General features: G+C 41.8%; 2 protein-coding genes across 2 annotated transcripts; both read left to right on the top strand.

Annotated features, from left to right (window-relative positions):
* The first annotated feature begins 288 nt into the window (after positions 1 to 288).
* LOC109405634 (integrator complex subunit 7) lies at positions 289 to 23,861 on the top strand. The gene is made up of 12 exons (XM_019678705.3): positions 289 to 514; positions 584 to 713; positions 15,427 to 15,711; positions 15,772 to 16,344; positions 16,483 to 16,691; positions 16,885 to 17,221; positions 17,273 to 17,528; positions 22,479 to 22,777; positions 22,838 to 23,214; positions 23,283 to 23,389; positions 23,458 to 23,657; positions 23,727 to 23,861. Exons 1-12 carry the CDS (start codon positions 424 to 426, stop codon positions 23,800 to 23,802), a joined length of 2,940 nt encoding a protein of 979 aa, XP_019534250.2. The 5' UTR covers positions 289 to 423; the 3' UTR covers positions 23,803 to 23,861.
* On the top strand, positions 1,775 to 6,688 carry LOC134285360 (uncharacterized). The gene is made up of 3 exons (XM_062845943.1): positions 1,775 to 2,951; positions 3,028 to 3,097; positions 3,157 to 6,688. Exon 3 carries the CDS (start codon positions 3,465 to 3,467, stop codon positions 6,684 to 6,686), a length of 3,222 nt encoding a protein of 1,073 aa, XP_062701927.1. The 5' UTR covers positions 1,775 to 2,951; positions 3,028 to 3,097; positions 3,157 to 3,464; the 3' UTR covers positions 6,687 to 6,688.
* Positions 23,862 to 25,104: the final 1,243 nt, after the last annotated feature.

The following is a 25,104-nucleotide window of genomic DNA, read 5'->3' as shown; positions in this document are numbered from 1 at the left end:
AGGCCTCTCAATCGTTTCACACTGCTGCAAGGTCCCGCAATAGATGATGACGTTGAGCAAAAAAGGAGAAACGCTTCTTGCTAAGGAAATTCCTTGGAACTTGAACCCGGTGTACCACCCGGACAACTGCGTGCTGGAACCAACACGACTGAAGGACTTGTTTTTGCTTAGATTAGAGAATCAAAATGTCAGAAATTTATTTATAGCACCAGAGCTGGGCGATATTAAAAGTTGTTTCCTAAAACATGATTAGTGTACATCGTGCTGTCAACATTCCCTGCCTCGAAAACACAACATCAGTGGACGAACGAGACGAACGACGTGAAGCTGAAAACTTCTTCCGTTTTCAGTGAATAATTGAGGAAATTTTACTTCCAATTTGTGGACTTTTGTGCGGAATACAAGCCAAGTGATCGATTCAACATGATGGGAATGCGGACAAACATTTTCAACGAGAACTTTCTAAATGAAACCGATCAGGATGCAAACTCAGTGTTGATTGAGCTCGACAAAGGTAAGGGGGAGGCTGGGAAGGACGGAGAGAACACTAGTAAGCAAAAATTTTCAACTCTTCCCAATACAGGTCTGCGGTCAACCAAAACCGGTGAGCAATGCGAAGCGATCATCCGATTCCCGAAGCTGTTCGAGAAATACCCGTTTCCGATTCTGATCAATTCTTCATTTTTGAAGCTGGCGGAATTTTTCCGGATCGGGTAAGAAAAACATCATCTTATTCAATTAGGGGCGATTTCTTCACCCTGGCTTAAGCGTTAAGCCAGGTTTAACTGTATGGGTAAGCCTGGCTTACCGGTTAAGCCGAGGTGAAGAAATCGGCCCTTAATGTTACGCCTCTTTAGCGCTGTTGAGATACATAATTGCATATTCTGAATCTGCATGTCAAACTGAGGAGCCGAAATCCAAACTTTCATCAATTTTGGTGCTCGGGAACCTGTTTAAAAATTAATTTAAAGTTTGTATGGGAGCGATTTGTTGAATCACCCCTCGTCGCATTTTGTGCTGCCCCATTGAATATTGTCCCGATGAAGTCTGTTCATAAATCGGCTGATTGTTGCACCGACGCTTATGGAAGCTTAACACAGGGATGAATCGATTAATCACCATATTAACTAGGGTGTTCCGATGAAAACCGATCAAGTTAACGGATTAGTCGGTTGATAAGATATAGACAAACTAAATTGACCTACAACAACATACTAATCAGCCGATTGCATAGGTTGTTAATTTTAATCGGGCGATTCGTAGGTCAATCCCTGTGTAAAGCTCCCATAAGCGTCGTTGCAACAATTGACCGATTTATCGACCGACTTAATCAGAATTATGTTTAATGGGGTGGGCGCAGGTGCAGCTGTCAAGCAGTTGCCCAGCTGTCAAAAGGTGATCTAAAAAAATCTCCTTGAAATAATTTCAAATCAATTATTGATTTTATTTTATTTTATTGATGCACAAGGGGGTCATGGGGCCAAGTCTTCAATGCAAGTCCAAAAACTCACATCGTCCATAATACACCGTAGAATTTGGGGGTAGGCATTGCAACCTCTTTAGCCATGCGTCTTTTGAGTTTTGCGTGGCCTTAAGGATGAGGAAAGGTGGGAGCTTGATTTTGCGTATTCAAGCTGTGAAAAAATAGTCCTGTTCAACGACGTAGGTTGAACTTGCTCGAAGTTACTGCATCCCGCTCTTACCTGTTTGATGACAAATGGGTAAGAGCAACATGTAGCAACTTCGAGCAAGTTCAACCTGTGTCGTTGAACAGGACTAATGTGTTGTTAATTAAATGGTCAACGGTTACCTTCACATATTTTCACACAAAACTAACACAATATGGTGGTTGATTTTCAGTGACAGCTCTTCTTGTGATTCTTGTTCATGAGTCTTCAGTATTGGAAGCTTGGCTAATAATAATTTCGAAAAAGAGAAGCACAAATTGTATATCAACTTCCTTCCTGAAAATAGAAATCAAATATATCAAAAACAACAAAAAAGGACCATGACCCTTCTTCGTTTGATCACGAAAAGTATCGGTTCTTGTTGGCACCACGAGTGTGTATCTTTCTCTGTAGAGTAAAGATACATTTAAGCCCCGAGACCTGACAGCAATCAAGCTGATCACAAGGTTGTTGTGCCTTTGCCCAGGGAATTTCAAATCAATTATTGATTTTAGGTATCAAAATAAAGTTCTAAGGGGCGATTTCTTCACCCTGGCTTAAGCGTTAAGCCAGGTTTAACTGTATGGGTAAGCCTGGCTTACCGGTTAAGCCGAAGTGAAGAAATCGGCCTTAAGGGCCGATTTCTTCACCCGGGCTTAAATTTTAAACCAGGCTTAGCAATAGTTTGGGCTCAAGTTTGGGCTTAACTTTTGTTGCGACGCCGCAATTACACAATTCTAGATTGAGTTTAAATAAGGGCGAAAGTAACATGAGAGAGTTCTCTTCATCGACTCTCTCTTCTTCAAATTAAAGTGACAAGATGCAAGTATTGTTGAACTTTTTGGTCATAAATCGCTAGGTTGCGATGCAATCTAGCGTCTAAGTGTGAAAAAGTTCGATTGAATTTGCATCTTGTCACTTTAATTTGCAGAAGAGAGAGTCGATGAAGAGAACTCTTTCATGTTACTTTCGCCCTTATTTAAACTCAATCTAGAATTATTCTGGGCCGGTCTAAAATATGAATCCGTCTAGCTGTAGCATAATTGAGCATGACAGCTCACTTGCAACTGTAGTGGTAGGTACGGATAAAAGATGCGCAACCTAAATAAACAAGCTAGTGGTAGGAATAGCATTAGAAAAGAATTGAAATCAGAAAAGAGCTTAACTCCACCATTGCAAATACAAATTTATTCGTGCAGTAAATTGGAATAAGTTAGGTGAAAATAACGTTAAACTATTTGCTCATTAGGACAATCCGTAGGCCAGTCACTGTTGATCAAAACCGTAAGTAGAACCTAGAAAGAAAAGTGAACAGAATGGGTGAATAATGAATGTAAATATTATTGTGTATTATCTGCAGCTACAACGTATTCTCGAATAACAAAAAGGAGAAGTTACGCAGTTTATTTGTTGCGCTAGCGGTTCAGATCGTAAGTAGTATTTGAAATAGAATAGCATAAAATTATTAATCGAATGCAATGTTCAACAGAAAATACGAACGGCCAGTCATCTGAGCGAAATAGGGTAGTTGTACCATAGTTTGTCACCTGTACATAAGCGAAAAGAGATTGATTGGGAGAAAAGGAATCACTTATTGTAAGTAGTTAATTACTTAAACAAATGAATAATTATGATAAAGATTAAATAAATTTTAGTTTGAGCGTTGTCGAAAACAAGTCGACTGCTACAGAAAAAGTTGGGTTTCCCTTCGGAAACAATCTCAAAAATAAGTGCCATCCGCGAATGACTTCCGCGAAGTTGGAAAGTGTCGAGTGAAGAGTGAAAACCTGCAGCAAGATGGCTTCCGATGCAGAATCCACCCACGACCAAACCATCACGGACCTGACGGCGACTCCGTGCGCCATTTGTGGCCCGTCTACGCGCGACGAAGTGATGGTCGGCTGTGATGGGTGCTCGGAATGGTTCCACATCCGTTGCGTGGGCATCGAAGAGGGCAAACTGCCGAAGAAATGGTACTGCCAAAGCAAGGCCTGCCAGGAGAAGGCCCAGGAGTACCACCAGAAGCAGAAGGACGCCAAGAAGCAGGCTCGTACCCGGAAAAATGGCAACGAGTCTGACAAATCCAGCGTCAGCTCTCGCTTAGCTTCGTCTAGCGTGGAAGCGAGGGTGCGAGCACTAGAGGAGAAGCAGAAGCGCCAGTACGAGGAGATGGAGGAGGAACTGCAGCTGCAGAAAAAGAAAAGGGAGATGCAGCGTGCGTTCGAGCAGCGAAAGATGGAGCTGGAGCTGCAGATGCGCGCTGAGGAAGAAGAGGAGCAAAGAGCTTGGCAAGCGGAAATGCTCCAGAAGAAGAAGGAACAAATTCGTCAGATGAAATCGAACCAGGATTCTTTCGAACTGCAGATGGCGGCCATGGATAAGGAGTTGGCGGAACTGTCGGCCCAAAAATCCAAACCGGTGTCAAAAGTAGTCGCGGGTGCTTCGAAAGCGGGCTTTTCCGGCAAAATCGACGAAAAAGTGTTGAAGCTGAGTAAGGCGAACGTGAGGAAGCTAACGCAAAGCTACAAAAGCTCCGAAGAGGATGAGGAGGAGGACGATTCCGGCGATTCGGATCTGCAGAGCCAGAGTTTGGACTCGTCGATGCAGCGCAAGGCGAAACTGAAGGCGTCCAAGAAAGTGGCAATTACCAGCCAAGACGGGCTAGGGCAACGGCAGACAGTACCGTCAAAGGCCCAGCTGGCCGCGAGGAAGGGGTTGACATACCAACTACCAAAATTCTCCGGTAAACCAGCGCAGTGGCCATTGTTCTACGCGGCCTACAAAGCGTCCAATGATGTCTGCGGCTACATGGACCACGAGAACTTGATGCGACTTCAGGAAGCGCTGGAAGGCGATGCCCTCGAACTGGTGTCTGGGCAGTTACTACTCCCCGAAACCATACCGCAGGTAATCGAAAAGCTGCGCCGGCACTTCGGTCGTCCAGAACAACTGCTCCAAAGCCTACTGGACAAGGTAAACCGGCTGGAACCCCCAAAACCGGACAATCTGCGGAGTTTTGTTCCATTCGGAAACACGGTGGAGCAACTCTGCGGCCATCTGGAGGCAGCGGACCTACGGCAACACCTCGTAAACCCGCTGCTGATAAAGTCGCTGGTCGCCAAGCTGCCGGATCGGGAAAAGCGCGAGTGGATCCATTATCGGCGAGGTCGAGGGGAAACAACGTTGCGGACGCTGACGGATTTCCTGATGGACATAGTGGCGGACGCCTGCGAAGCCAACGTTGACGTGGAGTTCAATCCGCCCCCGTCCGGAGCATTTCCCCAAACCGGAAAGAAGAGGTCTAATAAGGCTGGACTGTATTGTCATTGCGAAGCCAGCGGTTCGGCTGACAACTCAAGCGAAGAGAGGAAGCTGAAACCGTGCAAGATGTGCCAATCCACGGACCATCGTCTGCGGCACTGTGCGATTTTCAAGACGTTGCGATACGATGAACGCTTGAATCTGGTGAAGCGCGAGAAGTTGTGCCAAGTCTGCCTCAACGAGCACGGCGGGCGGTGTAAGTTTAAAATCCGTTGTAACATCGGCGACTGCAGAGACTTCCACAATCCATTGATGCATCCGGTCGGAAATACGATCGAGCTGTGTGCACCCATCCGGATAAACTGCACGGTCTTGTTCCGGATCGTTCCAGTGCAGCTGCACTATGGCGGAAAAACGGTTTCAGTTCTGGCATTCCTGGACGAAGGCGCTTCCGTTACATTGGTGGAAAAAAAGCTCGCCGACCGTCTGGGCGCGGTCGGAATACAAGAGCGATTGACCATCCGGTGGACGGGAAACACGTCGAGAGAGGAGGATTCCCGAAGAATGAGTCTTTGGGCGTCGGGAACAGGCGCTGCAGCCGGCAGCAAGATGCTGTTACACACAGTGCATACGGTGGACAAGTTGATGCTGCCACATCAAAAGTTAGATTCGGAGGAGCTTGGAGCACAGTACGAGCACATGCGAGGGCTGCCCATCGAATCGTATGACGGACAACCGCAGTTGCTGATTGGAGTAAACAATATCCACGCGTTTGCACCGATAGAGGCAAAGGTGGGTACGCCCGTTGAACCGATTGCAGTTCAAACCAAACTGGGATGGACGGTGTATGGGCCGCGGCAGACAACTTCGGCGGTGACCGGTAACTATCTCGGCTACCACCAGCAGATAACCAACGAGGATATTCCCGAGCCGCTCAAAACCCAGTGCACGTTGCTAGAACCAGCGGTGGAGATTCCAATTACGCATGGAAGAGCGGAGAAAAAACGCAATCGGAAAATACGAGGGCGAATCACCGAACATGTCGGTGATCGCTGCGAAACCGGATTGCTATCAAAAATGGACGGTCCACGACTTTCGAAAAGTCATCCGATTGGGGTTCGTGGAATAAAGCAGCTGGAGCAGCGGCCCAATGATAAGAAGCTACAGCGTTTCTTCTTCCGATCTAACCCGGAAGAAACACCGCTAATATGGCGACTCTCGTTCGCTGCACCGGAACGCGAAAGGATAGGCGGGTTCGAAATTCGAGACAGGATGGCCAATTTGCCGGATGTTTTACGGAACCTAGGAAAGGTGAAGCCGGCGACAAAGGCACATTTAAATCGTGGCATCCTGCGAAAGGCGAAGGAAAGAGTCCTAGGAGCGATTTGGGATTCAAGTGACAACCAGTTTGCGTTCTCGACGAGGCACCGCAGCGAGTTGCTACCGCACCAGTACGAGAAAAAGCGGTCGACGAGAAGGGTCGTCACAAGTGGAGCGAGTCCGGAAAAAATCAAGATCGATCGGCGAAAGGATAAGCATTGGGCGATGCGCGCGCTCGTTGAGGTGCGCAAGTTATTGAAATGTTTCGACGATCAGCAACCGCTTCAACAGGACAATTGGGTATTCGTGGTCGAAGGCAAGAACCGGAGGTCCTGGAGAAGAAGCGTCATCGAGGCGGTGATCAAGGGCTCCAATGGACGAGTTCGGCAAGGTGCAGAGACAAGGCGTGATGAACCATGCGGCGTAGAGGTAAGGTAAATCCGGAAATTCCTGATGTTACAGGCTGGGGTGTTGCGACGCCGCAATTACACAATTATTCTGGGCCGGTCTAAAATATGAACCCGTCTAGCTGTAGCATAATTGAGCATGACAGCTCACTTGCAACTGTAGTGGTAGGTACGGATAAAAGATGCGCAACCTAAATAAACAAGCTAGTGGTAGGAATAGCATTAGAAAAGAATTGAAATCAGAAAAGAGCTTAACTCCACCATTGCAAATACAAATTTATTCGTGCAGTAAATTGGAATAAGTTAGGTGAAAATAACGTTAAACTATTTGCTCATTAGGACAATCCGTAGGCCAGTCACTGTTGATCAAAACCGTAAGTAGAACCTAGAAAGAAAAGTGAACAGAATGGGTGAATAATGAATGTAAATATTATTGTGTATTATCTGCAGCTACAACGTATTCTCGAATAACAAAAAGGAGAAGTTACGCAGTTTATTTGTTGCGCTAGCGGTTCAGATCGTAAGTAGTATTTGAAATAGAATAGCATAAAATTATTAATCGAATGCAATGTTCAACAGAAAATACGAACGGCCAGTCATCTGAGCGAAATAGGGTAGTTGAACCATAGTTTGTCACCTGTACATAAGCGAGAAGAGATTGATTGGGAGAAAAGGAATCACTTATTGTAAGTAGTTAATTACTTAAACAAATGAATAATTATGATAAAGATTAAATAAATTTTAGTTTGAGCGTTGTCGAAAACAAGTCGACTGCTACAGAAAAAGTTGGGTTTCCCTTCGGAAACAACTTTTTTTCAATTTCTTCACCTCGGCTTAACCTCTAAACCCAGTTTAATAAAGCTACGTGTCGTGACCACGGAAACCGGCCAGCCAAATCTCAATAGGCCTTGACAGCGCCGCAGTGCTGCCGCCTGGCGGGAGTCGTATGGCAAACATGAGAAAAAACGAGACAAAACACGTTTGTTTATACTTCTTCACGCACACGATGACAGATACAAATGGGATTTCCCATTGGATTGAGTGCATTTTTGCTGCCGTCAGAGCCAATCAAAACATGACGGATTTTAGGAGAAAAAATCGGCTCGGATTTTTTTTGCTACTGAGTGTAGAGTATTGAAATATTGGTCAGTAAAATTCCATAACATACAGAACTTAGTTTAGTCCGTGATCCATGATGCTATTTTGGAAACCAATCCACTAGATGCCAAATTTACAATATTTTCTAGAACTTTTGGTCAATCACACAAAATAAATATGTTAAATACAAATAATACAACAATAATTTTAATAAGTGTAAGAAAGGTTCTGATCACCATAGGTGGATTAAATCGTTTTTTTTTCAATATTCTGATCATTCAAGGACATCACAAGGTCCTCTAGTAATGGTTTTCTTTTGGGTTTGTGCTTTCAGTTGAGCCGTTGGACTGTAATCATAGTTACGGCAAATCCCTTTAAAGGAAACGCGTTTGGCAAACTTTGGTAATTAGTACTATTTTTTATGTTCTCAAGCTGATTTTACATATTAAATATTATACTATGTATTACGTAAAACGAGAATATGAAAAAAATATGGTTGCATACTTTTACAAAAAGTTCAAACTTTTCCTTATTTTCACACACCTCAACTTATATAACCCATTAAATTGGATAACTTTTTAAGTGCAGAGGATCGCGGGTCAATGGGGCCCAAACCTAAAATGAATAATTGCAATAATTGTTATATTATAATTCCCTGGGCTTGGGTTATATCTTGCAGGAAGCTTTGAATTTGGGCATGTGACCGATGTGCTTTGCCGTAATGATTGGAATAGCTATGTATGGCTAAGCAATGGCAAACAGTTCTGTAAAAATCAGATCTTCAAGTCATCTGATATAGTTATACTAATCATGCTGCTGCTTAGTATTGTAGATTTAGCACTAAATTGGTGTCGGAAGTATCTTCATTGACTTCCACTGTCATTCCTATGCGTTGAACATCGGAGGTAGTGCGCTGTATAGAGTTTCAGTTTTACTATACAGCGCACTACTTCCGACGTTATGTTTAACGCATAGGAAAGGCGGCGGAAGTCAGTGAAGTTTCTTCCGACACCTAGGGTAACCAATATAATTTGGACCCCCATATATTTTGGACCCCCTGGGTCGTATTATCACAACTTACACGGGTTTAATGATGAGATGACGGAAAATTTTAGAATCATTCGCTAAGTAAGATTGCTCTGCACGGGCTGCAATCATTTCCTCACTGGAAATATCCTTATTTGCCTTGAAATTAAATTTTGCCAATCTCGTCATCCGTGCAAGTGTCGCATCATGTTTACTAAAAGAGATTGCGGTGCTGAGGAAACTTGCAGATGTAAACAAAACGTTTATCATTCTAGCGCATTAAATTCGCAAAGTTCGTCTAATCAGCCTTTGTCAATCAAGTAATTAGGATGTGATCCAGCATATTCAAGCGGCATAATCTTCCAAAATAGTTTCTAACGAGTTTAAACACCGGGTGTCCAAAATATATACTGAAGAGGGTCCAAAATATATTGGGGTGTCCAAAACAGTGAAAACTGATGTTCAAAAAACCAGTTATTTTCATCAACTTTTCAGCCAGAAATGACCTTTTGGGTATTTTTAATGCACAGTGGAGGCTTTTACGAATATACTAACATCATCATTATGTGTAAATACCCTCTGAGTCTGTTTGATTTTGACTTAAATTCAAACTAATGTCCTCTAGGGGTCCAAAATTCAACCGTTACCCTATTTAGTGCTAAATCCACAATATATCGTACATTTGTCGAAGCCATTTATGTGTCGGGAAAATATAATTCCAAGTTGGTGGAATATTACAAACTGAGGGAGGGTAATAGGCCCAGTCGGGTCTGTGTCATTTGGCATGGGTTCGTTTGGCATAAGGTCACTTGGCATAAATACATTTGGCCTAACGGTCATATGGCATAATGGACACTTGGTATAATAAAAAAGGATGCATTTCGATTATGCCAAATGCCCATTATGCCAAGTGACCGTTATGCCAAGTGTCTTTATGCCAAGTGACCTTATACCAAACGACCTTATGTCAAATGACTTTATGCCAAATGTCCCACTCCCGGCCCATTCAGATCCCTGAATGGGCAATGTAGGTTAGTGTGTGGGAATGCCATTGAAGGTTTGTAATATTCTCCGAGGCTTTCGAAATCCAACAGGGCGTGTCCCCGGGTTGCGGACAAGCATGGGAAAACGCATTCGCTCACCCGAATGCCGACGATGCAAAATAGCAAAAAGAACGCCAACAACCCAATACTGAGTGAGAGCACGGCGCACTAAGAACGAAGGCAACACGAACGGCTCGCATCCGACGCCACCGAAGCGAATCAGGAGAGAAACAAATAGAGTGCGAAACGAATCAGCTTGCATCGGTGTACAACGGAAAGAACGTTCGCTCTCTCAACTACCGAGTGGCATTCAGCTGATTGAATCAAAACACACTCCCTGATTCAATTCCCAGTACTGAATGCTACCACTGAACAATAGAGTTAAAAAACTATAGAGGACGAATGTCGCTGCTGTTCCCTTTGTTCTCTTTCGCAAACATCCCGGGTATCTACCTGTCAAACTGCATACTTTTTCGCTTTGACATTTATATCCCTGCCTATCCCCGCCAGCAAAAGATGTTCCGGCAGCGACGCCAGCGACATTCTTCCTCTATAGTTTATTACCTCTATTCACTGAACGCTACACAGAGAAAAATTTCTACTCAGTGGCTGAGTTGGCCTTACTCAGAAATCCAAAAATCTTTTGTTTTCTTACTCAGTTTTCGTTAAAAGTGGGACAACCCATTGCCAATGGGTTGTCCCACTTTTAGCCGAAACTGAGAAAGAAAACAAAGGATTTTTGGATTTCTGAGTAAGGCCAACTCAGTCATTGAGTAGAAAATTTTCTCGGTGTGAATGAACGTTCCAACATGAATGCTCTCTCTCTCGATGAACGACACTGAAATAGTTGCATGTCATGTTACTATACAAGGTAAAAGTTTCAGTATAGCCAGTGTTTACATACCGCCCAGTGCTAGAGTATCTCGAAGAGATCTTGCGGAAATATGCTGTGATATGCCTGCGCCTTGGTTGATTCTAGGAGATTTGAATGCACACGGAACAGCCTGAGGGTCTCCGAAGGACGACAATCGCGCAACCCTGATATATGACCTCTGCGACTATTTCAATATGACAATTTTGAACTCCGGGGAAGCAACGCGAATTAAACCTCCAGATCCTCCAAGTATGTTAGACCTCTCAATATGTTCGAATTCACTATCATTGGATTGCACGTGGAATGTAATTCAGGATCCCCATGGTAGTGATCATCTGCCAATCAAAATTTCAGTTACCAATGATTCGTGTCAGGCTCGCCAGATCGACGTCGCGTATGACCTCACGAAGCATATCGACTGGGATAAATATGCTGAATTGGTCTCAGAGGGCGAGCAGTTGGTTGACGTTCTTCCACCGCAGGAAGAATACCAATTCTTGTCCGCGTTAATCGTCGAAAGTGCTCTTCAAGCGCAGCGTAGGCCGATTCCGGGAACTTCGATACGGCGAAGACCCCCCACACTGTGGTGGGATGAAGAATGTACCGGAGTCTATCGCGAAAGATCCGCCGCGTTTAAGATCTACCGGAAGCGTGGTACACGGGAGAACTTCGAGCGGTATTCCTCTCTTCACAACAAATTCACGAGCCTCGTGAAAGCGAAGAAACGTGGTTATTGGAGGAACTTCGTCAACGGTTTATCGCGGGAGACGTCAATGCGGACTCTCTGGACGGTAGGAAGGAGAATGCGCAACGCGGTATCGATAAATGAGGATCGAGAAAGCTCGCCTCGATGGATTTTCGATTTCGCAAAGAAAGTCTGTCCGGATTCGGTACAAGTACAAGCGAATATTCGTTGTAATCCACCCGAAAGGAATGCGATGGATTCACCCTTTTCGATGCTAGAATTCTCACTCGCGCTTCTATCATGTAACAACTCTGCCCCAGAAATGGATAGAATAAAGTTCAACTTGCTTAAAAGCCTCCCAGACGTCGCAAAGAGGCGCTTGTTGAATTTGTTCAATCTATTCTTGGAAAGCAACACTGTTCCGGATGACTGGAGACGAGTGAGGGTTATTGCCATCCATAAGCCCGGAAAGCCCGCGTCGGATCACAACTCGTACCGTCCTATTGCGATGTTGTCGTGCTTACGGAAGCTGCTAGAGAAGATGATTCTCCATCGGCTCGACACATGGGTTGAATCGAACGGCCTTCTGTCAGATACTCAATTCGGTTTCCGCAGAGGCAAGGGAACGAGCGATTGTCTGGCGCTGCTTTCTACAGAAATTCAACTGGCCTACGCTCAAAAAGAGCAAATGGGCTCAGTATTTTTGGATATTAAGGGGGCTTTTGATGCAGTTTGCGTTGATGTCCTTTCAGACAAACTCCACGAGTGTGGGCTTTCTCCGATTTTAAACAACTATTTGTACAACTTGTTGTCTGAGAAGCACATGTTTTTCTCTCATGGAACCTCGGCAACTTCACGAATTAGTTACATGGGTCTCCCCCAGGGCTCATGCTTAAGCCCCCTTCTTTACAACTTTTACGTTAGAGACATCGACGAATGTCTCGTGGAAAATTGCTCGCTACGACAGCTTGCGGACGACGCCGTGGTTTCTATCACCGGACCAGAGGCGGAAGATCTGCAAGGACCACTGCAAGATACCTTAGACAATTTGTCTGCTTGGGCTGTAAAGCTGGGTATCGAATTCTCTCCGGAGAAAACTGAGTTAGTTGTCTTTTCTAGGAAGCGTGACCCAGCAGAGCTAGAGCTTCAATTTTTGGGTAGGGAACTCACTCAAGGTTTTCCACATATGTATCTGGGGGTCTGGTTCGACTCTAAAGGCACCTGGGGAAAGCACATTAATTATCTGTATCAGAAGTGCCAACAACGAATCAACTTCATGCGTACACTCACCGGAACATGGTGGGGATGTGTGTTTTAGCGACAGAAGGTTTTTCACTGACGGGTCAAAAACAAATGATTCCACTGGATTTGGTGTATTTAATGAGCTTCATAGCGCCGCCCATAAACTTCAAAGTCCTTGCTCAGTATATGTCGCAGAATTGGCGGCTATACACTACGCATTAGAGCGAATTGCCTCACTTCCCTCTGATCAATATTTCATTTTTACGGATAGTCTCAGCTCAATTGAGGCTATTCGCTCAATGAGGCCGGTGAAGCACTCCCCGTATTTCCTGAGCGAAATTCGATCAATTCTGAGTGCTTTATCGTATCAAGCATATAACATCACCTTGGTTTGGGTCCCTTCACATTGCTCGATCCCGGGCAACGAGAAAGCGGATTCGCTCGCCAAGGTGGGCGCTATGGAAGGCGATATTTATGACCGTCATATCGCCTTCAATGATTTTTTTTCGATTGCTCGTCAGCATGCCTTGGTCAGTTGGCAACAAAAATGGGATGCAGGAGAATTGGGCAGGTGGTTACATTCAATTCTCCCACAGGTATCGAAGACGGCGTGGTTCAAGGGGTTGGACATGGGTCGAGATTTTATCAAGATAATGTGTCGACTTATGTCCAACCACTACTCTCTGGGCTCGCATTTCTATCGAATAGGGCTCACAGATAGCAATCGTTGTAGCTGTGGTGCAGGCTATCAAGACATCAACCATGTTGTGTGGGAATGTCCCGAATACGGTATTGCCAGATCCGATCTATGTGCATCCCTCAGGGCCCGAGGGAAACCAGAAAAGGAAGACATTAGAGATGTGTTGGGCAAACTTGATCTTGTGTACATGAAGCTTGTGTACGACTTCTTGAGTACGACTTCTTGAAACAAGCCGAAGTCTTCGTTTGATGTCCCCGTCTTGTTGTTCCACTTGTCCACCTCGTGACTTTGTTTGATATACCCAGTCTTGTTGCTCCACTTGTCCACCTCGTGTCCCTTCAAAAATCGTCTGTTTGTATCGTTACAGGTTGTTTGTCCACTCTACGTTTGACCAGCAGCAATAAGCCACATCATGCTGTCATGTGTCAACGAAACGCCCTCATCACCCTATCCTTTCCTCAAATATTATTGTTACCCCTAACATCGACCAAACCGCGAGTTTTACGGTTCCCCAAAACTAACATAGTTTATAAGTCAAAAACATAAAATTGTAAAAAAAAAGAATTCGGCTCCGTTATGCCTGTTGGCGCGTGAGCCTCAAATAAATGATTAAGTAAAAAAAAATGAATGCTCTCGCACCCGACTCAGAACGCAAACATTCGTTCAATCTTGGTTCGTTCGCCTTCGGCACTCAGATTCGGTAGCGATTCATTCGGCCGTCGTTGCTTGCGTCGCCCGGTGCTCGGCGATTCGAAAGAATGGGCAATGAAAGTGGAAATATTTTGCTTGGCTAGGGGAGAAGCACACTCGCATCAGATTGTGCGTGGATGTGAGTGAGGGATACGCAATAAATGAATGATTTTTTCCCATCCTTGGTTGCGGATAGGGGGAAAAGGGAGTGGTAATGAATGATCTTATTCTATGGGAATTCGAGCCTTGTAATGTATTGTTTATTAACTTCAATTGTCTATGCTTGCTTGACAAGGTTTTAAAGACAAACATGAGATGAAAGAATTGCCTATTAGGAAAGTCACTCCAGTTAAGCTTTTACATATGCAAATGCTATCCATGTGGTCATGTCTACCATTTAATATGTATGGCAATGACTGATTCTTACCTAGTAGGGGTACTACAAGACCACGCGGGCAATTCGATTAACCCTCGAACGATCGCGCTGTCGTATTTTGTACAACACGTTGAAAAAATCTCGCTTTTTATTTATTTATTTATTGATTCACCATCTTCAACCTAGCTAGTTGTACAGACTGATAATTAATCTAATTCCTTATCCTATTTTTAAACGTTGTCTTTGTAATATTAAAATCAAAATTGTCGCTGACTTCGTTAAAAAGCCTACAGCAGAAATGCAACGGGTTTTTGTACTCAGCATTAGCGTGGTGCTGACGCAGGTAGTCAACCGCGCGAGTTACGGAAGGTTAAAGGCTTAATTGGGAATGATATATTTTCCGGATCTGAAGGGACATTTTTTTTCGGGGTGACTGACGAGTCGGAGAGAGGAGGAGTGTCCGGTTGTTATAATTGATAAAATAAACAATCGAGCGCTTTTGATTTCTGTGACTTGCTAGGCATTTTGTGGATTTTTTTTTGGTTTTGGAAGATATGCGATTCACTATAGTTTATTGCATTGCTAACTGGACTGCGACAAAGTGCGGAATCTCAAATAAAAGTGCGATATTGCATCAAATCGTTCCGGTGTCTTCACCGCACTTATTCATCACGAGCTAATGAATAAGTGCGGTGAAGACACCGGAACGATCTGACGCAAAATCGCACTTTTATTTGAGATTCCGCACTTCATCGTCGCACTTATAACTGCGCAATGCGCAATATTGAGCCTTCAAATTATTTTGCATCTGAATAGCATTGATATCGTCAAGTCTGTACCAACACCCTAATCCCAAACGAAAATATCCTTTTCCTATTCTATGGCGTTTATGTGGTCAGCAAATACTGTTCAGCCATTACCCGTCCTTATCATCGGCTTTGGACTGACTTGCGCTCTCATTGCCCCACCAAATGCTGCAAAATGAAAATGAAAATAATTTAAAATATTATAATAAATATTTTTTCTCATGCTACCAGTTCCAACCTCTCTCGTTTGTGGGTGCTGCGAGTTTGCCAGCAAAGCGAGAAGCATCTGGAGAAAATCCTAAACGTCGATGAGTTTGTGAAGCGAATTTTCATGGTCATCCATTCCAACGATCCGGTGGCTCGGGCCCTCACATTGAGGACTCTGGGAGCGGTGGCCTGTGTTATCCCCGAAAAGCAGCAGGTTCATCATGCCATCCGCAATGCCCTGGATAGTCACGATACCGTAGAAGTTGAAGCAGCCATTTATGCTAGCGTGCAGTTTGCCGCGCAATCGAAGTAAGTGCGAGATACATGATCAAAATTTTCTGAAATGGTTTCCATTGAGTTTCTTTTAAGGTCGTTTGCCATTGGTATGTGCTCGAAAGTGGCATCTATGATTGAATCTCTGCAGACACCTGTTAGCATGAAAATATTGCTTATTCCGGTTCTGCGTCATATGTATCACGACGCAAATACGGCAGCCTTAGTGCGAACGCTGTGTCATAATTTGCTACCGAAGTATCCTTCCGAACAGTTTGTCATTGCCATCATTCAATCTCTGTCGCATCTATCGTACGTTACATCCGTTGACATCCCCGATCAAGTGGATTTGCTTTTGGTGTATCTAAAAGATCCACGTAAAAAAGTACAGTTAGCTGTTTTGCAATCGTTGAACAAGCTCGCCGGGAAAGGAGCCTATCTATGGCCTAAAAGTGCCATCAATAAATTGCTAACATTGACAATGCAATGTAGCTACACCAATATGGCTTTGGATGTAGTAATAACTCTAACTGGCTGTCCTACGACTTGTCATACCATGCTTAACGAGGAGCGGAACCAGATATTGGAGATGTGTAAGAGCTGTTTGCTGTTGGAACACAACGTTGGAGGGAAAGCGTTAACTATTCTGACGAAATTGGTATCTTATTGGTAAGATTGTAAACATGTTTTACTGCTTATGATCGCATATCAGTCCCATATTTTCTGGGTTTCTTATTCATATGGGACAGTTATGCGATCATAGGCAGTTTATTGTTGAATACAATCTCATGTTGCTTACGATTCTAGCTGCACGGAGAACATTCCACCACCAACTTGTTTTGTAGAGCATCTCAATATGAATCTTGAATACTTGATTCACTCGGCTCTGCACAACAAGGCTCCATTGAAGGATTTCCGTATCTATCTTAGATGTGGTATTCAACTGTCGAGAGTAAATCAGGCGTTTGGTGAAAACTTTGCAGAAACCATAGCGGAATTGCTGGTCGAGAACACAGGTGAGCATGTAAAAATCTATTTATTTGAAGTAAAAATACTGATGTTTTAATATTACCAGAATTCTAAAACAAATGTTGTCTGTCCTTATGACCAACCCAAGGACCAACCTAGTGATAGATCGTGATGATCGTTATCACGATCAACGCAGAGACATTGATTTTTTTTTTTACTTTTACGTATTTTTCGCTTTAGCGCATTCGGCATCTCATCTCAAGCTTATCTGTGAAGCTCTCGGTGCAATTTGCTCCAGTTTTACCACCAACTATGAAGCAAATCAGTTACTGAACGTGCGCGAATCCAAGCATCCTTTTGACGCTATTTTGCTACCCATTTTAAAAAAGCTGGAATCATACATCGAACTACCGACGCTAGATCGCAACGATACTACTATCGTCGAACTGTTGGCATCGATCTGTCTTCAGGCAGTGCTTGGATCGTTCATGCCTCATAGATTGATGAAGGCATTCCACAACCTGCTGAGAATATGCAACTATTGGACACAGTACAGAATTGCCCGGTCAGCATCTAGGTATGTTCATAGATTAGGTAAATGCAAGTAGGTATATCCCATATATTTCAGATACGGACAACATTTTCTCGCTGCGATCATTTATCTGAAGCTATCCAAACATGTATCACATGAAAAGCTTCACTTCTATTTGATTGCGATGAGTCAAATTTCGAAAGCTGAATGTGTCTTGAACCACGGTTTACTGTATGAACAGTTGGTGCAAACCTTCCCGGAACCTGTGCAGGTCGATGCTCCGCAACTTTCTTTGCTGGACCGGCTTGATAGGGCTATCAATTTGTACTGTATGGCGCTGTCTACTCTCAAGGTAAGTGTGTTTTGAGGATGCTATGGAAAATGGAACATTCCATCTTACAAAAAAAAAATCAGAAAATTAGAATATGAAAAAGGCGACGGAGGTTGGGATCATGCATGGGAGATGGGAATTTCAGGTAATCAGCGGTAATTTTAATCTCAATAACCATCAGACAATTGCTCGAAAACATAATACCTAATCTCTTTTGATAATTGAGGGGAGCAGGAGCAAGTGAAAAAAACCTACATCGAGGACCGTCAACACATTACACTTTGCGCACATAAGGAGTGTATCGGAAATTAACTATAAACGTTCAAAATGATTTATCTTTGTATTTTTATTCCGGTTTTTCTATGAAATCTTCACACTATAGTTAGGTTTAGAACAGCTTGAAGAAATTTGGAAAATGTTTAGTATTATTGAAAATATGGTTCTATGAGTACACCACACAAAATAACAATCTGTACAAAATGCATTTATTTTTAATTTTTTTTTAACGTTTAAATAATTTGTAGCGAAACAAAATTGTACGGGGAAAAATCTGGAAAACTATGATTTTAACTAGCACTTATGTACATTGTACACATAACATATCACTCAATACCGTTTTTTTAAATTCTTATTTTGGATAGAAAAATCTCCAACATGTAGAAAATGGTCTTTCTCAAAAAACACCTACTTTTTGGTCGCACTTTGACGCTCATTTTCTAGTATCTTCAGAGGTTATAAAATTCCGTTCTCTGGTAAAATTACCTCTTCAATAAATTTAAATTCATGCCCAATTGAAAAAAAAATGTGAATTCTTAACTTTATGTATTTTTTATTTGCGTATTGTTCTTTAAAGTCGCATAAAAAAAGAGTTCCTGGCCATTTTTTTCCATTTTCAAGAATTGCGCTTAACCACGGAGGAAATTTTTCTTGATATAAATAACTTTCTTATATCATGAGTGTTGCTGGCAGCACTGCACCGTTCATCGTTGCAACTGCCTGACAGATAGACATTACTGAGACAGATTGATTCATCCAGGACAAGTTGTGTGTGTTATATTCAGAAATGTGTTCTGCAATTGAAATTAATCTTCTACTTAAGTCTATATTTATAAACTAATTAAAAGTTAAAACAACACAGTGAACTCTACACCTAGTATCTAAAACAATTTTAAACAGTAAGTTTGCATAAAGTTAAATGAACCTATTCTAATAATGAATTCTATCACAGATTATGCATTTGTTACAACAATATTGAGGTTAAACAACTATTGTATGATGCGGCAGACCGAAAATTGTAAGTGGATTCTGTTACATGTAAATTGGTAAATCTAATATAAATAAATTCACAGCTTACAGCTGCTTCGCACCCACAACATCGGAGTTTGCGATCTGCTAGAGAATTCGGCCAAAAGCACCTCAATACTACCGTAACAATGAGCATTCTGGAAAAGAATGACAATAGTTATTTATGTAATGAGTTGCAAAAAGTTGATTTTTTCAGCACGAGTCGTACATTTATCCAACGAGGCTTGCCGAGTTGGATAAATACGAAGAGTGCTGAAAAAATCGAGTTTTGCAACGAGTTTCATACAAAATTTTATGCAATGATTTTTTCATAATGCAACCCATTTGAGTTGCATAATATTCATAATGCAACTCAAATGAGTTGCATTATGAACATTATACAACTATTTTTCATTATGCAACTCATTTCAGTTGCATAATGAACCAGTTCGAAAAAACTGGTCATTATTATACCAAAATGAATTATATAAAATTTAAATTATGATACTGAATTGCATAAAGGGTATTATCGGCAGGTTTGTTTTCTTCGTCATGGGGGGTTTTTGTGGGCCGAATTGCCTGAACTTTAAGCATATAACTCAGCTTGGTTGGGAAGGATTTGAGGCCAACTTTGAGATCAACAGGTTTCAAAAAACCCCCCATGACGAAGAGAACAAAACTGCCGAAAATACGTAAGTTCCCCTGTTTGCGCAAAAACAAGAGAAAAAGTTGAATATTGTTCCACAGTTTTCGCTATTTCAAATTTTTAAGGGGGTGTCCAAAACTTTAAAAACATACGTGCAATCTTTGAGATAAAAGTCCAAATTAATTGATTATTTTTTTGAAAATCAGAGCTGCTATTCTTTATTTTAAAGATTTATATAATATCTCCAAAAATAAAATTATGTTTGTTTCGAATAGATTATTTTTTAGGCAGTGGTGAACGTTTATAGTTAATTTCCGATACAGTCCTTAGTGACTAACTTTGCGCACTTTTCAAAAAATCGTTAAACATTATTAATGGTGCATAATGCAAACTATTTTAGCTAGTGATTGTGGACATGTGTGAAAAATATTAATGAGCATGAGCATGAGCATGATTGACCGCCCGCGGTTGCTCCTCTGTTATTGCAAGGACAGCTGCATTTACACAAAGAACCAACAGATAATGCTTGGGACTAGCATTCTTCTCATTGTGTAAATGGTGGCATCCCAATACTTTTTAAAAAGAAATACCAGCGCCGGCCGCGTCCGAATGCAGGTCAATTGAGGATAGGGAAGGAAGTGATGACGTGATTCTCGCTTAGGCCAATAACCGAGGAATTCTCTGCGTTACTACGAGTAATCACTAGGAGTTTGGATACGGGAAGGGAAGATTTGTTAGAGGCTTTGTTTTGGTAAACAATTTGCTACAATCACCAGACCGATTCTTGTTTTGCTATGAACGATGCACTCGCGAAAAATTCTCGTTCTCACATACGCGACATGTCAGGGAATAATGTCCACCGCACAATCAATTCGAGAAAACAAAACCGCATCTACCTACTGCTAGCTGGCGTCGAACGGCTGATCCAGGATACCACACTCACGCCCCGATCATTATATTTTAACTACCGGATGGCTTCCAGCCATTTCATTTTTTTAAATCAAAAATTGTTCGCGTAAAACGAGGTTCGCGAAAATAAGAAACGGAAGAAACACACATCAACACCCTTGAAATTACGAAACTGTACTCGAGGAAACAGAACAGGCGAAATTACGAAACTCGGCTCGAAGAAATCGACGCGAACACCGTGGTCTACCTGCCACTGAATCGTGTGGTAATCTTAATCTTTCTAAAAAGGAGATACTACATCGTTTTGATTGCTGCTTGTAAATCTGAAATAGAAAATAGTATTGAATGATGATACGTTCACAACAGTTATATTTTTTGTAAATTGTGTAATTTACACATAGGACAAATTCACCTGCATCCCTCTGAAACAAACGGTATATTAGCAATGAAAAACGAATTACAAAAATAGAATAAAAAACAATTAATAATTTTCAGAAAATCTTGTGCCAATGAAGAAGTTTATTAATATCTATATTTAAGACAAGTTGCCACCGTTGTAGCATTTGTATCGGGCTTAGCTATGTTTACAATTAATTTACTTAAGATTTCAATTATTTATGTTGTTGGGATATGTTATTGAAAAGCGTATTATACAGTCAACACTCTACAGCTGAATGTTTCACAAGTCGATATTTGGATTGTTATTTTAGAGAAAACTTTCCATTTAAATGTAGAATGAAAAACAACAGATGAAATACTAATTTTAATAGGATTATAAACATGTGGTAGTCATTACCTACAGATTGTCAATTGTTGAGTGGCTATACAATACAATTTATTATACAATTATTTCATACATTAAACACATAGTAGAGATACACAAGATTGGTTTACAACTACGAAATTAACAACAACTAATAAGTAACATAAATACATCTTTTTAGAGTTTAGGCATAATCTTGGAAAAATAAAAAAAAAACAAGTAAATGAAGTAATTAAAATATCACAGTAATTTGTTTAGATGGCTAATATGCCTTCGATCAGCGGGTTGACGGACAGCTGGCAGCTAAGCAGAAACTTTCCACCAATGCGGTTGACAAACTCGTCCAAGGTTTCCATATTTGCAATGTCGTGAAGCTCGTCAGTGGGATACCAAGGGTTAAGGTTAAAAATAATTTTGAGCAACTTATTTTGCTGTATCTGCAAACGCTTCCTATGAGTCATCGCACAGTTCATCCATGCTCGGCAGCCATAGCTGAGAATAGCCCGGAAGACACCTTTGTACAGCAATAGTTTGTTGTGAAGTTGTAGAGACGATCGACGTTTTACTAGTGGGTAAAGCGAGTGTATAAGCCTTTTGCACTTGACGAGTGGCTGGTTGATATGCTTATCAAACTTGAGTTTGGAATCAAAGGTTAGTCCTAGGTATTTTGCCTCAGAACACCAAGGTACACGATGCCCGTTGACTCTGATCTCAGTGGCTGGAAGCAACCGAGAGCGATTACGTGTGAAGTAAACTGCCTGCGTCTTCGTTGCATTGATCTTTATTCTCCATTTTCGATGAAACCTTTCGATGCTGTCTTGTGCTTCTTGTAGCTTTTGAATTATCACATGAGGTTCCCGGTGAGTCACAAAATAACCTGTATCATCCGCAAAGAACGCATAACTGACGCCGTCAACCTTGATTACGTCCGCTGTAAATAAGTTATACAGTGTTGGGCTCAGAACCGACCCCTGTGGAACTCCAACTGGTATTGAATGGGATCTAGAATGCTCTCCGCTCACTGACACTTGAAAACTCTTGTTTTTCAGGAAAGAGAGCACCAACCTTGTTAAATAATTTGGGAAGTTGGTTTTCACCATTTTGTAAACTACAGCATCTTGCCAAACGGTATCATATGCTTTCTCTATGTCGAGCATAACCATACCTGTTGACTCCCGATCGTTGAATCCTCTTTTGATGGTTTGGGTGATCCGAACCAACTGATGATTAGTCGAGTGTGATCTCCTGAATCCAAACTGTTCGTTAGGGATGATTTCATGATTATCAAGATGTCGGTGAGTGGCTATACGCACTCACTCTGAGCTAAAAAAATAGAGATGTTATTAATGTTCACATATTTTCGATACAGGCAACGTCTTCTCCTCAGCATCCTATGACGTTCCAGTCGGAAGTGGTCAATCTTCGATGTCAGTTTCTCCAAATGCTACACAGCATCGTTGTTTCGAGGAACACTTTATGCATCACTCCACCGTCAGCGATTTCCAGCACATTGGCGCAAAATTTGAGAGATCCACTACAAAAGTTCGGCCATGTGACGAATCATCTGCGCAAGGATATAAAGATTCTCAAATCCTGTGAAGAAGCGTACGCCAAACTTTACAAAAGCTCATTCGACGCAGATCCATGTACGCTGGAATACCTTAATACGTAAGTACACTGTAAATATTACTTAAAAAACGATTATTGAAAAAACGCATTTTTTTACAGTGTACAATACTTATGCTCAATTCTACAATCATCTATTGAGACTATCTCCTTTACAACGCCTTCCGAAACGTACAAGCATCCTCCAAGCGTCACCTATCCTGAAACAAAATATTTGCTCCACATTTGTCAAACAGTATCCAAGCAGTTGCAGACACTGCCGAACGAAATTGGATCTACTAAATCGATCACGAACAAACACATGGATGTACTGCTCAAGCAAGTTGAAATCGTTGTAAAGTCATCGTTGTGTGTGCCGAGATTCTTTTTCCAAGTTTTGCAAAACACTTCAGTGAAACTGGCTTTGACTCCACAGCCAAGAATTTCCGGAGAGCCAATATTTGTTCAGCCGAACAGTAATTTGGTCGTCAAAGTGGAAGGTAGAATTTAAGCTAGATATATGTTACAACTTAATAATCATAATTGAATGAATGATTTTTGATCTTAGGTGTCATCCAGCATTATGGCAAGAAACCGTCCTTGTTCCGTTCAATAGATTCTATTCAATTAACATTGTCATCCCAACTGATGACTGTCAGGATTAATGACGTAAAGGTTAGTTCCCGATCTAATCCCGGTTAGTACTGTATCATAACATATAATTCTCAATATATCATCAACAGGGTAGCTCCGATAACGTTGTTTTAACGCAAGTTGTGAAACCGCATCGGGATTTCCTTAGTGGGAACTTTCTACTGTCGCTCCAAAATACCATACAACCTTATCCTGGGTCATCAGTTTCTATGGGCGGTCAATGGCAGGTAACGCTTGAAGCATGTGTCATTGATCAGAATGGTATTATTTGGGCCACAGGACCCAAGAGGTTAGCAGGATTACGAAATAAGCTGTGTTAACATTATTAATATAAGTACATTGTTTCTTCCATTTGCAGTATGCTTCACGTCCGTATCCCGGAAGATAACTTAAAACAAGGCATGACCATACAATCTTCAACACGTCGATTCTAAACGTAAGCAGGTAATTGTACGCTATTTTTAGTTTTAATATAACAAGTTTAATCTTGAAAGCTCTTGGATATTGCAGTGTCTTCGAAAGCCTTCGGTTTTGTATTTGTTAGTCTTATCGTCTTGTTACATGTTACACTTGGGCCGTTACACTTCACTTTTTGTCCCACCACTCTTGTTGTTCCATGTAAAAATATCTATCAAACATTGAGATAAATTCAACAATTTTGTCATGCCATCCAATCACCGCAAAACAGCACTATCATACATTTGTCTAACAACAATGAAGGCTGGAAGAGATGAACCAGCCTAGGGCTGAAAATCTCTATAATAAAGAAATAATAATAATAATAACAATGAAGGCCTTGGTGGGGGCTGGCTCACCAACACTTCCGGTCCGCTTTAGTGCTTTATGCATCATTGTGGCCAGGTGTTGTTCTAGTTTTTCCAACTGTATTGTAAAGCATGAGCGGTGATCCTTGGCATTCTTGTGTAAATTGGGGTACTCGGAATGTTGATCGATCACCGATTATTGCTGGCAGATGCAGTGGAAAGTTTGTCTTAATACGTATCAATCGTCTCTGACAAACGAGAAAAACTGACCTCACTGATTACCTGTCTCTGAGCCAAATTTGGTATAGAGTCTTCAGTCTCCGATTAATCGCTTCATGTTTGATGGAGGCTTTTAATCCAATGGGTTACATAGCCGCTATCCGAATGAAGAGAGTAATGTTCCGCGTAATATATCACAAATCAAAAGAGGTGCGGTATATTAAGTGGAGCGGATATACTGAATTGGGTACCAGACCAAGTCCCTGCTGGGTGGCACGAAATAGGTGAGCCATAGACAATAGAATCGTCAATGTCGTAGGGCATAGTATGTGACTATTGTCGAAACCAAAAAAACTTTTAATGCCCAACCAAATCATTAGCAATATCAATTTGCTTCAAACGCGTTCCAGTGATAGGGTTAAGATTAGGATCAATTATTACAATACAATTTCACGTTTCAATATGTGTTTAGTAGTTTTAGAGGTAACAGCCTAATAAGAAATTTTCTGTAGGTTCATAACTTGCCCTCAACGAGTTGAATGTTATATTGCCTCACAATTGTGAGCAACATTATTACTCATTAATAAAAGGTTGTATCATCAATATGGACATAGACTTGCTGAACGAAACATTTGACCAATTAACATCTTTCAGGTATAAAATAGGTAGTAGGACAAAACTTTTATTTTTAAAAGTAGTTATCTATGTTCATGATAGAAGAGTAGCGTAAAGTGATACCACCCGTTCCAGATC

This window comes from Aedes albopictus, chromosome 1 (genome assembly GCF_035046485.1).
Source record: "Aedes albopictus strain Foshan chromosome 1, AalbF5, whole genome shotgun sequence".
Lineage (NCBI taxonomy): Eukaryota > Metazoa > Arthropoda > Insecta > Diptera > Culicidae > Aedes > Aedes albopictus.
The sequence above is the reverse complement of the archived record's forward strand: the minus strand, read 5'-3'. Positions and strand labels throughout refer to the sequence as shown.

Coding starts and splice junctions, on each gene's coding strand:
- LOC134285360 (XM_062845943.1), top strand. CDS start 3,465: ATGGCTTCCGATGCAGAATCCACCCACGACCAAACCATCACGGACCTG.
- LOC109405634 (XM_019678705.3), top strand. CDS start 424: ATGATGGGAATGCGGACAAACATTTTCAACGAGAACTTTCTAAATGAA. Junction 23,215..23,282: donor TTTGGTCGTCAAAGTGGAAG/GTAGAATTTAAG, acceptor TTTTGATCTTAG/GTGTCATCCAGCATTATGGC. Junction 23,390..23,457: donor TCAGGATTAATGACGTAAAG/GTTAGTTCCCGA, acceptor TATCATCAACAG/GGTAGCTCCGATAACGTTGT.